This window comes from Antechinus flavipes, chromosome 3 (genome assembly GCF_016432865.1).
Source record: "Antechinus flavipes isolate AdamAnt ecotype Samford, QLD, Australia chromosome 3, AdamAnt_v2, whole genome shotgun sequence".
In the NCBI taxonomy this organism is placed as follows: domain Eukaryota; kingdom Metazoa; phylum Chordata; class Mammalia; order Dasyuromorphia; family Dasyuridae; genus Antechinus; species Antechinus flavipes.
Genome location: NC_067400.1, coordinates 284,598,481 through 284,612,852, shown reverse-complemented (window position 1 = coordinate 284,612,852; position 14,372 = coordinate 284,598,481). Strand labels below are relative to the sequence as shown.

The window sequence follows — 14,372 nt, the reverse complement described above, 5'->3', positions numbered from 1 at the left end:
TTGAATTTACTGTATGCTTAGAAAAAGAAAAGCGAACTCCACACCCTACTCCTAATTTACAATGTTACCTACAATCCTCTCCTTCTATTTGTATTTGTGGAAGTGATCATTTTGTAATATCTATATCTATAATATATATCTATCATATCAAATTATAACATACCCACATATTATAATGTATAACAAGTATATCACAATATATCACATAATATGTAAATATTATCTGTTTACCTATTGTTTAAGTTCAAAAATTTTTGTTTTGTTTTATTTCCAAAGAAATTTATGTACTAAGTTACTTTCTTTGACAAACACATCATTAAAGACCACAAAAAGTTGATTTCTTTTCTGTGAGCTTTCCTACAAGGAAGTGCTGAAGTTTCTTAACCTTGTTGGAAACTTTTACCCCAGTTGGCAAGATATATAAAAGAAGGATTGAATGAGAATAATGAAATATCCATTTGCTCTGATGTGTCATAAAAGTAAAGTATATTGTAATATGTTTCCAACTAAATCCCTCTGAATATACATTATTTACATCAAAGTTCCTGGAATTTTTTTTAGCAGTTACTGGTTACATTTTGTTTTTCTCTTTTGTTTCTTTAAGTATGCTAAAAATCAGAATCTATTTTTTTATTTTACATAAAAGTTTTTTTTCTTTCTCTAGCCTAAAAGGAAAGAATTTCAGGAAGACATTTTAAAATGTATCGGTTAAGTCAGTTTAGGTATGACCTAAATAATTTGGCTTCCTTGAAGGAAGGTTGAGCTATGCTCTCAGAACAGAATGTTTGTTCTGATTCTGTTCCCAGTAGATGGTGAATTCACTTCAGGACCCTTGGCCTTCTAAATCTTACTTCTCTATTTATATAACTAGCAAGTTCTTCATTAATATCAACAAGGAAGGTTAAGCCAATGTGTGTCACTTCTAGAAGCAGAAGGAGAAGGATTCTTTCTAACTGGATGAACAAATTCCTCTCTTATTAACCCAGTGTAACCCTCTCTCATTGTGACCTGACTGATTCTCATTAGTTTAGTCTACTTGCAAAGCAGGGGGAAGTAGTGCCATCAGGGTCAGAAATAGTTTTGTTGCACATTTTAGACAAGGACAGAATTTAACCCACATGTCCAGAGAAAAGGGGGAATGATTTGAGCCTAATGCTCCTCCTGCTGGCTGAATTCCCATTCAAGTCCATGGGAGTTTGATCCACAGATGGAGTATTGGATGGAGCCCCAGGCAGGAGATTACTGTTGTGCCTATTGAAACTAAAATGAAAGGAGTCACAGTCTGTGATCTTAGTGTTTCATCTGTTCATATTTCTAAGTTCGCTGAGGGGATTCTGAGTCTATAAATTGGGACTGGGCTCTGATTCTAGGTTCCTATGACTCTAACTAAGCCAGCCAAGGAACAATTGTTTTGGAGGATTGGCCCATGTGTTAATATCTGTCATTCTGTTTTCCTAACATATTATTCTCCTGAGGGGGATCTTCTAGGATAATGCCCTCTAACAGAGGCGAAGACCTCAGAACACTGCTACTGGGGATATTCTGGGAGCAGAGTAGAACATGATCAGAAAAGACCTTTCCTGGGATAGGGGATCTCTTGGGATAGAAGTATATCATATACATTGTAGCTTCCTATTTTGACTATTCTTTCTAAATAGTCACTATGTTCAATTATGTTTAAGTTGCTGAAAGAATCAGTGTTTTCATCACCTTCTTAGACTCAATGATGAGACAAAGTTGCATTCATTTTATTCTAATTATAACTCTGTCCTTAGATCCCAGATAGAAAAAAAATGGAAACATGAGGTTGTTATTCCCTAGATTCCCAACATAAGAGAAAAAGGGGGAGATTAGAAATCTTTTTAAGTCCCCTGTCTATACATTCTCTCTCTCTTTTTCCAAAACCACATGTGTAATCAAAAGAATGGAGGCTTCAAAAGCTCATTAGTATGTCAGGTATTTGAAAAAGGTAGCCAGAGAAACTAGGCATTGACCCACACTTAACACCGTACACCAAGATAAGGTCAAAATGGGTTCATGACCTAGGCATAAAGAATGAGATTATAAGTAAATTGGAAGAGCATAGGATAGTTTACCTCTCAGACCTGTGGAAGAGGAAGGAATTTATGACTAAAGAAGAACTAGAAATCACTATTGACCACAAAATAGAAAATTTTGATTATATCAAATTGAAAAGTTTTTGTACAAACAAAACAAATGCAGACAAGATTAGAAAGGAAACAATAAACTAGGAAAACATTTTTATAGTCAAAGGTTCTGATAAAGGCCTCATTTCTAAAATATATAGAGAATTGACTCTAATTTATAAGAAATCAAGCCATTCTCCAATTGATAAATGGTCAAAGGATATGAACAGACAATTCTCAGACGAAGAAATTAAAACTATTTATAGACATATGAAAATATGCTCCAAATCATTATTAATCAGAGAAATGCAAATTAAGACAATTCTGAGATACCACTACACACCTGTCAGATTGGCTAGAATGACAGGGAAAGATAATGCGGAATGTTGGGGGTGGGGTGGGAAAACAGGGACACTGATACATTGTTGGTGGAATTGTGAATACATCCAGCCATTCTGGAGAACAATTTGGAACTATGCTCAAAAAATTATCAAACTGTGCATACTCTTTGATCCAGCAGTGTTTCTACTGGGCTTATACCCCAAAGAGATACTAAAGAAGGGAAAGGGACCTGTATGTGCCAAAATGTTTGTGGCAGTCCTGTTTGTAGTGGCTAGAAACTGGAAAATGAATGGATGCCCATCAATTGGAGAATGGTGGTATATGAACTTTATGGAATATTATCGTTCTGTAAGAAATGACCAGCAGGATGAATACAGAGAGGATTGGCTAGACTTACATGAACTGATGATGGTTCCTGAGCAGAACCAGGAGATCATTATATACCTCAACAACGATACTGTTTGAGGATTTATTATGATGGAAGTGGATCTCTTCAATAAAGAGAGCTAATTCAGTTTCAATTGATCAAGGATGGACAGAATCAGCTACACCCAAAGAAAGAACACTGGGAAATGAATATAAACTGCTTGCATGTTTGTTTTTCTTCCCGGGTTATTTATACCTTCTGAATTCAATTCTCCCTGTGCAACAAGAAAACTGTTCGGTTTTGCACACATATATTGTATCTAGGATATACTGTAACCTATTTAACATGTAAAGGACTGCTTGTCATCTTGGGGAGGGGGTGGAGGGAGGGAGGGGAAAAATCGGAACAGAAGTGAGTGCAAGGGATAATGCTGTAAAAAATTACCCTGGCATGGGTTCTGTCAATAAAAAGTTATTTTAAAAAAGAAAAGAAAAAGGTAGCCAGGTAAAAGAAGATATTCAAATTATGAATAAATACATGAGAATACACTCCTAATCACTAATAGAGAAATGCACGTTAAGACAACATTTCACCTCATTCCATGAAAACTAATGGAAATGAAAAATAAATAGTTAGTGTCGGAGAATCTTTGGGGAAATGGGCATATTGATGACTGTTCTTAAAGTTGCAAAATGGTCCAACCCAATTATTTCGGTTTGAAATTAAGTAAGAAAAGTGACTGCAGCAAGGTATATTTGTAGTTGCATTCTTTGTGAGAATAAAATGAAGAAACAGAGTAGATCCCCATTGAGTGAAAAATGACTGAAAAATATTGTAGAACCAAAAAACAACATATATAGTGACCAAAACAATGTAAATGGAAAGAATATTAAAACAAAACTGAATGTTATATAATTATAATGAATAAAAGTGGACCCAAAGAAGAGCTGAGAAAATATATTTCCCTCCATTCATTGTAAAGTTGGGAACCAGAGGTACAAACTATTGTATATACTGTCAGACCTAGTCAATGTGTTGAATGACTTTGCTGGACTACCTTTTTTCCCTTTTCTTTTTAATCTATAATGAAAGAAAAGGCACATCCAACGATCTTAACACCTTAACAACATGAATAAAAAGATTAGTTATATGAAACTGAATTCTGAGCAATAGGAAAACTACTAAAAGTCCCTATGAAATGAAATTAAATCTACCTCCTCTCTCATAGAAGAGTAGTAGTATTGTCTCAATTTCTTTTTCTTTTCTTATTCCTATAATTAGAATTTCTATCATAATATTAAACAATAACAATAACAAAGGACATCCTTAAAAGTATTTTATTCCATAAAATAAAAATAAAATTAAAAAAAGAAAGATTTTAAAAAGAAAGTTACTTTAAAATTAATGTTAAAATTGCTTTACACATAATTGGAAAAAATAAAATATTATTAAAATAAAATTTAAAATTCTAGGATAGAATATTGCTTATATTTCCAGATAAGGTTTCTGTAAATTATGTTGTTGATTGTTTTTCTTTGCCATAAAAGGAGGTTCAGTCTAGAAGGATGGGTTTGGAAATGATTGTCTTAAGACAGAAGGTATCAATAAAATACATTTTTAAGAAGAAAGAAAAATATAGACAATAGCTAAGTTAATGTCTGCACACATGAATATTTTTATCCTATATATAAGGAATTGAAGAAAAAGTGGCTGGACTCCATAATACTAATCAACAGCTGATAGAAGTACCTGTTCTTTCCCATTCACCCACTCCACTTCTGAAATTCCAGATATCATCTTCTTGGATTTTTTTTTCAATCATTTAATAAAAGTTTTGGAAATTAACAAAATACTCACCTTCCTCCTTTTTACTATTGTTCAGCTTTGGGGACATATTTCAGTTCACTTTTTACATTCTGGATCTCTGATAGGTTAACTGCAGGTCCGGCAGTTTCTTTGCTCCTGGAGGTACCTTCTTCTCTTCTGTGGTAGGAGGAAGGCTCTGAACAAAAAGGGAGGAAAAAATCATTAGAGTTAAGAGAGAGTCGAGATTCTTCCTCCAGTCACCACCACACTACTCAGAAGGATCACAGACTAGTATATATCTTCTGAAAAACTCTCTCACTTTGCAGATGTGGAAACAATCTCCAGAGGTGAAGGGACAGATAGCCAAAGTAATTGTCAGAACCTGGACTCCATCCCATGTCTTGAGACTCCAAACTTGTTTCTTTTTTTTTTTTAATTTTCCAATGTAAACAGAAAAAAAAAAAAAGTTCATCTCTATTTACACAGAATAATATAAAAAGAGGATTGTATTGAAAATTATGAATCTCCATTTTGTCAAATTTTAAATATCTAAAATCCACAATTACTTTGAAAACTGCCTTGCTTATATATATTTTGTTTAGAACTTCCTTTTGTTCCCCTTTAAAGAAAAACTTCAATCTCCACCCCCCTCTCTTTCTCTCTCTCTCTGTTTCTGTCCATCCATCTGTCTGTCTGTCTCCCTCTTTCTCCCTCCTTCTCTCTCTCTCTCTCTCTCTCTCTCTCTCTCTCTCTCTCTCTCTCTCTCTCTCTCCAAATACTAGCCTCAGACACTTCCTAACTATGTGACCCTGGCAAGTCACTTAACCCTATTTGCCTCCATTTCCTTATATGTAAAATAACCTGGAGAAGGAAATGGCAACCCATTCCTGTATCTTGTCCAATAAAATTTCAAATGGAGTCACAAAGAGTCAGAACATGGTTGAAATGACTCAACAACATGAAGTATCTCATGTAGGTAATTGAAATTAACTTCATAATGTGATTTGATCTCTCTTTATGGATTAGCTACCTTTCTGAAGAATAGGAAAGTACTCTTGAGCAGGATGAGACAGCAGAAAGTAATCAGGAAATCTAGCTTAGAATTCCAGCTCTGTCACTTATTAAACTGTGTGATCCAGAGTAAGTCATTTTACCACCAAGCTCATCTTCAATAAAATGTTTCATCTTCAATAAAATGATAGAGTTGAAATAGACAACCTTAGAAGATCCCTTTTATCTCTGGCACTCCATGACTTTAAATTCTACCTTTCTATGAATCCATCCCAAACAATTCTAGGCTGCATTGACCTTATAGCCTTCTGAATTCAGAAAATTAATTTTCTATGGTCCTCATATTATATCTTTTGAGTACTTTTTTTTTTGTTAAGTTGCTATTTCATTCTTTTCTTTTCTTTTCTTTTTAGTTTTTCATGTCTTGGCTTTTTTATGTCTTTTTTTGCCTATCTAAGCTCCTTGAAAACAGAGACTATGTCATACTCTTCTAAGCATCACTCTCTACTGCCTTGCTTACAATTGTTGTTCAAAACGTGTCTGTTAATATTGAAACACAGAATCCATAAAATGCTGTAGATTCAAAAAAAAGTCATGAAAGTACGAAGTTGGCCAAATTTTGTCTTCAAGGAATCTGAACTAAAATAAAGATTATTAATAAAACAGAGAATTAACAGTGATAATCTATATAATAAATATCAAATATGTATCCATGCAATGTTACATATGTATGTTGTTTAACAATGTAATTAGTTTCTGTAAATGGCTTTAAAAATGAACGTTTAGTCATAATTTGAAGTTGTGCTTAGGAAGTGCTTTTAAATCAGTCACTTAATCAACTACCATTTATTAAATACCTACCATGTCTTAGGCATTGTGTTAAGTTCTGGGACTACCAAAAGAAAAAGGCAAAAAATAAATAAATTCCTTCTCTCAAAGTGTTCACAGTCTAATGAACTAGACTGGCTTGAGGGCCCATTAAAGCTCTAAGCAGCTATCCTAGCCTATCTCATAGATGCAAAGCACTCCAGTATATGTTGAATAAACAATATTCCCACCTTTGCATGATACTGTTCAGATGCCTAAATTTTAAAATACAATTATTTTCTACCACATACAACTTTATCAATTGAAATAGAAATCAATTGAAATCTTGCCAACTAAGAACATTTTAAAAGTTTCTTGAGGGGAAATTCCCATTGAAATATTAGCTATCGTTCATATAACAGATCTCTGTACACATAAACAAAAATTCCACAAGAGAAATGTTAACCTGTTATAGGTTTTAAAGTTTCTTAAAATCCTTTAAAAAGCATAGGTGCTTAATGCTTTTTTATGTCATGGACACCTTTGGTAATCTGGTGAAGCTTATGATCCCCTTCTTTATGGTTACAAAGAAAAAAAATTATGTTGAAACAGATTTAATTTTTTTAATTGAGTTCCCAAATCTTAGGTTAAAAAACCATCTCCTACAATGTCTTGAGACTGGTTCAGAAGAATTAGGAGTTAAATCAGAAATTCAGGCCAAGTTAAAAAGAAAATAATCTATGTACAACAGAGATCTTCAAATTCATATACAGCTCTCTTTTTCTGACCTAATTTGTATGTAGAAATGCCCATGAGAAGGAGTAGAAATGGAAGGATGTTTATTAATTCAAAATAGGAATAACTTTTTGAAAAAAGAAATTCAATCCAAGAATAAGCTTCTATACCTTTGTTCTTTGTAGAAATCTATAACCACCTGCACACAGTTTTTTTGAAATCTAACCAGGGCCACAAAAACATACAGGGTTCAAATTAGCCATGAAATGAATCAGATTCTTTCCCTAACTTCTCTTTCCCCTTCCTTTGTCTTATCAAGTAATTACAATGCTCAAAAATTCCAAAGCATAGATCTGGAAGCAGAGATAACAGAAAAATGCTTGTTACTCTACTAATCACCATCTACAGCCACTGAAAAGAGAGGGAGAATACCTAACATATGGTGGCAATAAAACTTGTCCTATACCAAAAAGGAAAGCAAGAAAAATCACATTTGGAGGAACTGTCACATTTCTACTCTTCCAATCTAATGGGACTGCCATGATACCACTCTAATCTGAACATAGATCCAGAAATTTATAAGCTCTCTATCTCCAGTCTGTGGTCTCTACCAGCTTTACAAAATATCCATTAATAAATCTCATTTGAACTTGAGTTTTATGCATAGGTTTTCTTTTTTCCTACCCCTTGCATGGACTCTGAATTATTACATGATCACCTATTTAGAGAGACTTTTGATACCAAATCTAGGAAGTAAAACAGGGGGGAGGGGGGAAATTGATTAGTTTTCTTTCTATTTTAAGTCTACAATCCACACATTAGTCCCTTCATTAATATTGCTACACTGAACGGCCCTAATGTAATTCAGATCAACAGTAGAATGAATTGGTGGCCTTTTAGTGGGGCTAATTCACAAGCTAAATGAAAAAATAAAATATTGAAGTATTTAAGGTTTAATGGCATTTTCCTTCCTTTGTTGCTTTTGATTCTATTGGTACTTGGCTACTTCACCTCGCATATTTATTACCTTCACACAATAGCAAAATATCACAATACCATCTATACCTACAGCATACATTTGAAAATAATTGCCCTCTCATTGGTATATAAACTACGAGCCACAGGATTATACTTTCCTCCCTTGTATGTACATTTATAAATAAGAATGGAAAATTTTAAAAACCATTTGCTGAAAATGGCATTCTAGAAAATTCTATAGGGACTTCCATGGAAAAAATGTTTAATTGACTATAAAGATGGTTTTTAATATATATATAATGGTGACATGAATGATGCTTCCTTCCTTGAAAATGTTATCTTATCACTTGATAAGTGATAAGTTTTAATAAGGAAATAGAAAAGAAAAACGTTTCCTATACAACTTATTAAGTTCCTGGATAATGTTACTTTCTGGATTTCTGTAACACCTTATCATGATGCATTTGCGGACTTTATGCACAAAAGTAATGTGGTATTTGTAGTTTTCTCTGCAAAGAACTATTATGTGAACTTTCAAAGAATAAAAATAATAAAATAATAATTATAAGAGCAGTATCTAATATTTGAATGGCACTTTTCTTCCAAGGAATTTAAATCTTAGTATATCAAATTCTACTTTGACAAGATATCGAATTTTGTTTTCAATAGATGAAGATGCATATGATTTAAAAAATATGTTTTTCACATGAGGCATCCAAATTGTGTGCTTTAAAAGTGGGAGCACTTTATTTAACAGAGCTTTAGCTTTAAAAAAAAATTAACTAAATTCTTTAATTTACCTGAATTTTAAAATCTTGTTTTTCTTGGGGCAGGAAATCAGTAGATGGTCACTTTTTACAGACTCATGGTGATAGAGAAGCTCAACATTATAAGGACCCCAAGAGGCAATCTAGTCCCAATAATTCCTGCCAAAGAATCTCATCTACAAAGTTCCTTGCAAGTATAGTCATGAAGTAGTCATTCATGCTTCAAATGAAGACCTTTAATGGTCACTTTTCATAGATTTATGGTGAGAGAGAAGCTCAACATTATAAGGACCTCAGAGGCAATCTAATCCAAATAAGTCCTGCCAAAGAATCTTATCTCCAAAGTCCCTTGTAAGAAGAGTCATGAAATAGTCATTCATGCTTCAAATGAAGATCTTTAATGAGGTGGGAAGCCATTACCTCCCAAAGCTCTTGGTTACAGTTTTAGATAATTCTAGTTATTAGGAAGTTTTTTCTTATATCAAATCTAAAGCAGTTTCCCATCAACTTCCATCTACTATTCTTAGTTCTTCCTTTTGGGGCCAAGTGACAATTATGGGCATCTAGGTGGAGCAGGAGATAGAATGCTGGGGCTTAGACCTAGAATGAGGAAGACTCATCTTCCTGAGTTCAAATCCAGCCTCAGATATCTACCAGCTGTGTGACACTGAGCAAGTCACTTAATCCTTTTGCCTCAGCTTCCTCATCTGTAAAAATGAATTAGAGAAGGAAGTGGGAAACCATTCAAGTATCTTTGCCAAGAAAATCCCAAATAGAGTTTTGAAGAGTCAGACAAAACTGAAATTACTGAACAACAAAGAACTAGCATAATCTTTTTTCCACATGACAACTTTTCAAATGCTTCAAGTCTTCTTTTCTTCTAGCTAAATATCTGTAGTTTCTTCACTCATTTGTCCTATATCATGGTCTTATTTCCTCTCTATATCCTGGCTGTTCTCTGAACCTTCTGGAAGTGACCACTCAGATCCCAAGACTTTTTTTTATCTCAAAGCTTTGTGACATTTGTATATTTAATCTGCATGCTATGCAAGACTCATCCATGACACTGATAAAAATATTGGGCACTCTGAGGCCAGGAACAAATACTTTAAGCACTCTACAAGATTTATTAATGGCTATTCTTTGGGAAGCCATTTAACCTGGTCTAAATCCATCTGTATCTACCAAATGCTTTGCTAAAATCAAATTAGACTAAATTCACAGCATTCCTCTGATTTACCAGCGTAGTAATCCTTAGAAAATACAACAAAGCTGATCTGACATGACAAATTCTTAAACTTCTAAAGCACCATTCCCTCTTGTGTATGTTCATGAACTACATATTTAATAGCACATCCTAAAATATTCTCAAGAATTAAACCAAAAAATCATTGAGTCAGCTCTTAACACAATGCCTGGCACATAGTGGACTCAATAAATGTTTATTAATTAATTGACCTATGGTTTGTAAATGCTACTCTCTTTTCTCAAAAGCTGGGACATTTTTCCCTCTCTAGATTGATACCTTTCTTGTCCTCCATTATTTTTCAAAGATTTCTTGATAACATTTCAGCTACCATACTGGCTGGTTCAGAACTCTAGGATATACCTGATTTGAGCCTGATGATTTAAATTCATTGAGGGCAGCTAGGTAATGTCTTACTATATACTTATTTATCTTAAATTATCTTGGATTTATCTTGGATTATCTTGGATTTAAATCTCTACTAGCCATTTTGTTTTGTTGTTTCTAATCCAAAGATTATTGTCCTTAAAAAAGAAAATAAGCAAAAATGGATAGTTCTGCCTTCTCTGTGTCATGTTATACAGCCTTAATCATTAAAAGGACATTGTCTCAGTCAAACTGAGACCTGGAAAAAACCTTAGCTTAAAAAGGTCAAATTCTCTTATCTCCATTTGACCTGAGCTGTAGCTTGCCACTGGACCCAGATGGTTCTGGAGGAGAAAGGGAAACTGATGACTTTGCACAGCTCTCCCTCACTTAAATCCAATTCACTTATAAATCATGACATCATCTTCCTTGGGTACTCTTTGAAAAGAAAGGACAAACAACAATATCTGTTATTTATCTCTTCTTTAATCCCTTTCTGTTTCCTAAATATGAGGCAGGAAAAGTCCTTTTGTCCAGAGTATTCATTGTTAGCCTTTATGAATCCTGATATTCTTTTATATTCACTTTCCATTACTTGCCCTTGTTTCTATCTTCAGTGATTGTTTTTCAGTTCCAAGCTGATCAGTGAGTTCCTTAGTATCCATCTATGTCCGTTTCTTTAGAAATTTTTCTTTTCTCCCTCGATGGAATTCTTTCCTCTTTGTGCTTTTAGACCTGTATCTCTTAAACTCCAGATAATGAAAAAAACAATGATTCCAGACAAACTGTAATAAAATGTGTTACCTCCTTCCTTTTAGAAAGGTGATGGATTCAAACTGAAGATTGAGACATAAATTTTTGAACATAGCTAACATGAGAATTTGTTTTGTTTGATTACTCATGTTTGTTAGAAGACTTTTTTCTTTTTTCTTTTTTTTAATTGAAGGGGCTGGGGAAAAGAAAAGCTATGGGGCTGTCAAAAAAGAAAAACAAGAGGGCCACTGAAGCATTTTTAAATGTGCAAAGAGATTAGAAAGAGGACCAAAAGAAAACACAGACAAGCAGGACATCTTTGAAAATCATGCATTAGATTTATTAGATTCTTTTTTATTTTGCTGAAGCAATTGGGGTTAAGTGGCTTGCCCAGGGTCACACAGCCAGGAAGTGTTAAATGTCTCAGACCAGTTTTGAACTCAGGTCCTCCTGATTTCAGGGCTGGTGCTCTATCCACTACACCAACTAGCTGCCCCTAGATTTATTATATTATTAAAAGGAAAAGCAAATTGTGCATATTAGAGATTTATGATTTTATATACAATCTTCTTTCCTGTTTCAATTTTGTACATGAAAGTGATCGTTTTATTTGACATTCATTAAATTAAAAATAAAAATAATTTCTTTTTTAAAAAATGATTCATTTGAGACAACTAGATGGCGCAGTGGATGGAGCACCAGCCCTGAAGTCAGGAGGACCTGAATTGAAATCTGGCCTCAGACACATAACACTTTCTAGCTGTGTGACTTTTTGAAGAATGAAAGTGTCATGAAGGTATAATGAGGAACTGACCAATCAATCCAAAGAACCAAAATATGTGTAGAAGAATTGACTGATGCAATCCCCACACAGATTTTGAAAAATGCACTTATTTTGTAAGTGTTCCTGGTCTACAGGATATGATGAAAGAGTTTTAGACTGACTCTGTAGCTAATCAAAATTTAAAAGTTAATCTAGGGGCAGCTAGATGGCACAGTGGATAGAGTACTGGCCCTGAAATCAGGAGGATTTAAGTTCAAATCTGGCCTCAGACACTTAACACTTTCTAGTTGTGTGACCCTGGGCATGTCACTTATCCCCAGTTGCCTCGGCGGGGTGGGAGTAGGAGGTGGGGGGATGGGGGGAGAAAGGCAATCTAACAGGTCCTAGTCAATAAGGACAATTCTCTTACTGGAAACTGTTTCTAGAATATTTAACACTGGAGAAAGTGGATGAATTGCTGAGTCCCTTTGGATGAGGCAGGACTTCAGGAACTCTCTCCCTAGTAGCTAGCATGAAATTGAGAGAGCAATGCCCTGCTGTTGTTTCTTGTCTTTCTTGTGTCTATTCTTTCTTGCTTTTAAGTGAAAAAAAGATGAAAGATAGCTATTTCCATATAAATTTCTAAAGGTCAGAAGATCTATTGCCAGGAGATCTGAGAACACAGTCTGTTCTGGTTTTAGAGACTAGATAGTCCATTATCAATATCCCAAAGAATGACTTTAGGAACCCTGTCCATGGTAGGTTAGGACCAAACCTATATAGAAACTGTGTTAATTTTAAGTCCACTCTCTCTAAGGACATAGTTGGTGTAGGCAAAAGATTGTCCCAGATGTTGGGAAGAAATACTTGATATAGCTATTCTAACTATCATAAGGCTACACTACTAAATATTGGGGCCTAAAGTAAGGGGAACAAAGATAAAATCAGCTTTTTAAAAATGATTCAAGCTAGTTTCAGCATACCTCTGATCCGCCTCACTCAAGTTTTGGTGAAATCTATAAGTACAAAATTGCCTCTTAATATTAAGGATCTCTAACTCATTTTACTTATTATTCATACATTGTGCATTAGCTTATAAAAGTGAAGATGGCTTTTCTTGTTGGCTCTATTCTTGACCTTTGTCATCTGTGAGTTACTTGATATTTCCACTACTAATACCTAGATGGTGCAGTGAATAGAGTGCTGTGCCTGGAGTCAGACTTATTTCCATGAGTTCAAATCTGGCCTCAGACACTTAGCTGCATGACCCTAGACAAGTCACTTAATCATGTTTGTCTTAGTTCTTCATCTGTAAACAATGAACTGAAAGATCCTTGGAGAAGGAAAGAATTTTTGGACAAAGAAGAACTAAAGAACATTATGAAATGCAAAACAGATAATTTTTATTTACATTAAATTTAAAAGGTTTTGCACAAACAAAAGCAATGCAGCTAAAATTAAAAATGAAGCAGAAAGCTGGGAAACATTTTTTTTTTACAACCAGTGTTTTTGATAAAGGCCTAATTTCCAAATATATAGAGAATTGATTCAAATTCTTAAGACTATGAGTAATTTCCCAATTGCCAAAGGATATTAACAGATAATTTTCAGATGAATAAATAAAAGCCATTTCTAGTCATATGAAAAGATACTCTAAATAACTATTGACTAGAGAAATGCAAATTAAGACAGCTCTTAAGGACCACTTTACATCTCTCAGATTTGAAAAGATAACAAGAAAAGATAATGATAAATGTTGGCAAGAATATGGGAAAACTGAGACACTAATACATTGTTGGTGGAGTTGTGAAATGATCCAAACATTTTTAAGAGCAATTTGGAACTATGCCCAAAAAACTATCAAATTGTGCATACTCTTTGATCCAGCAGTGTCTCTACAGTGATGTGTATCCCAAAGAGATCATAAGATAAATAAAAAGACCTACATGTGCAAAAATATTTGTAGCAGTTCTTTTTTGAAGTGGAAAGGAACTGGAAATTGAGTGGATGCCCATCTTTTGGGAATGATTGAATAAATTATGATATCAGAATGTAATTAAATATTATTGTTCTAAAAGAAATGATGAGCAGGATGATTTCAGAAAATCCTGGAAAGACTTACATGAACTGATGTTGAGTGAAGTGCACAAAACCAAAAGAACATTGTACATAGTAACAAGAAGATTATGTGATAATCAACTGTGATTAACTTTGTTTTTTCTCAACAATTCAGCCATTCAAGGCAATTGCAATAGACTCTGGATGGAAAATACCCTCTGAATCA

General features: G+C 34.0%; 1 protein-coding gene across 1 annotated transcript in view; it reads right to left on the bottom strand.

The window, feature by feature from the left end:
- Positions 1-4,715: 4,715 nt before the first annotated feature.
- Positions 4,716-14,372, bottom strand: part of SMPX (small muscle protein X-linked) — a 47,664-nt gene continuing 38,007 nt past the window's right edge. The window contains 2 exon segments of the mRNA XM_051985116.1: positions 4,716-4,801; positions 4,804-4,858. Coding sequence (XP_051841076.1) covers positions 4,728-4,801; positions 4,804-4,858 — 129 coding nt within the window. The 3' untranslated portion in view covers positions 4,716-4,727.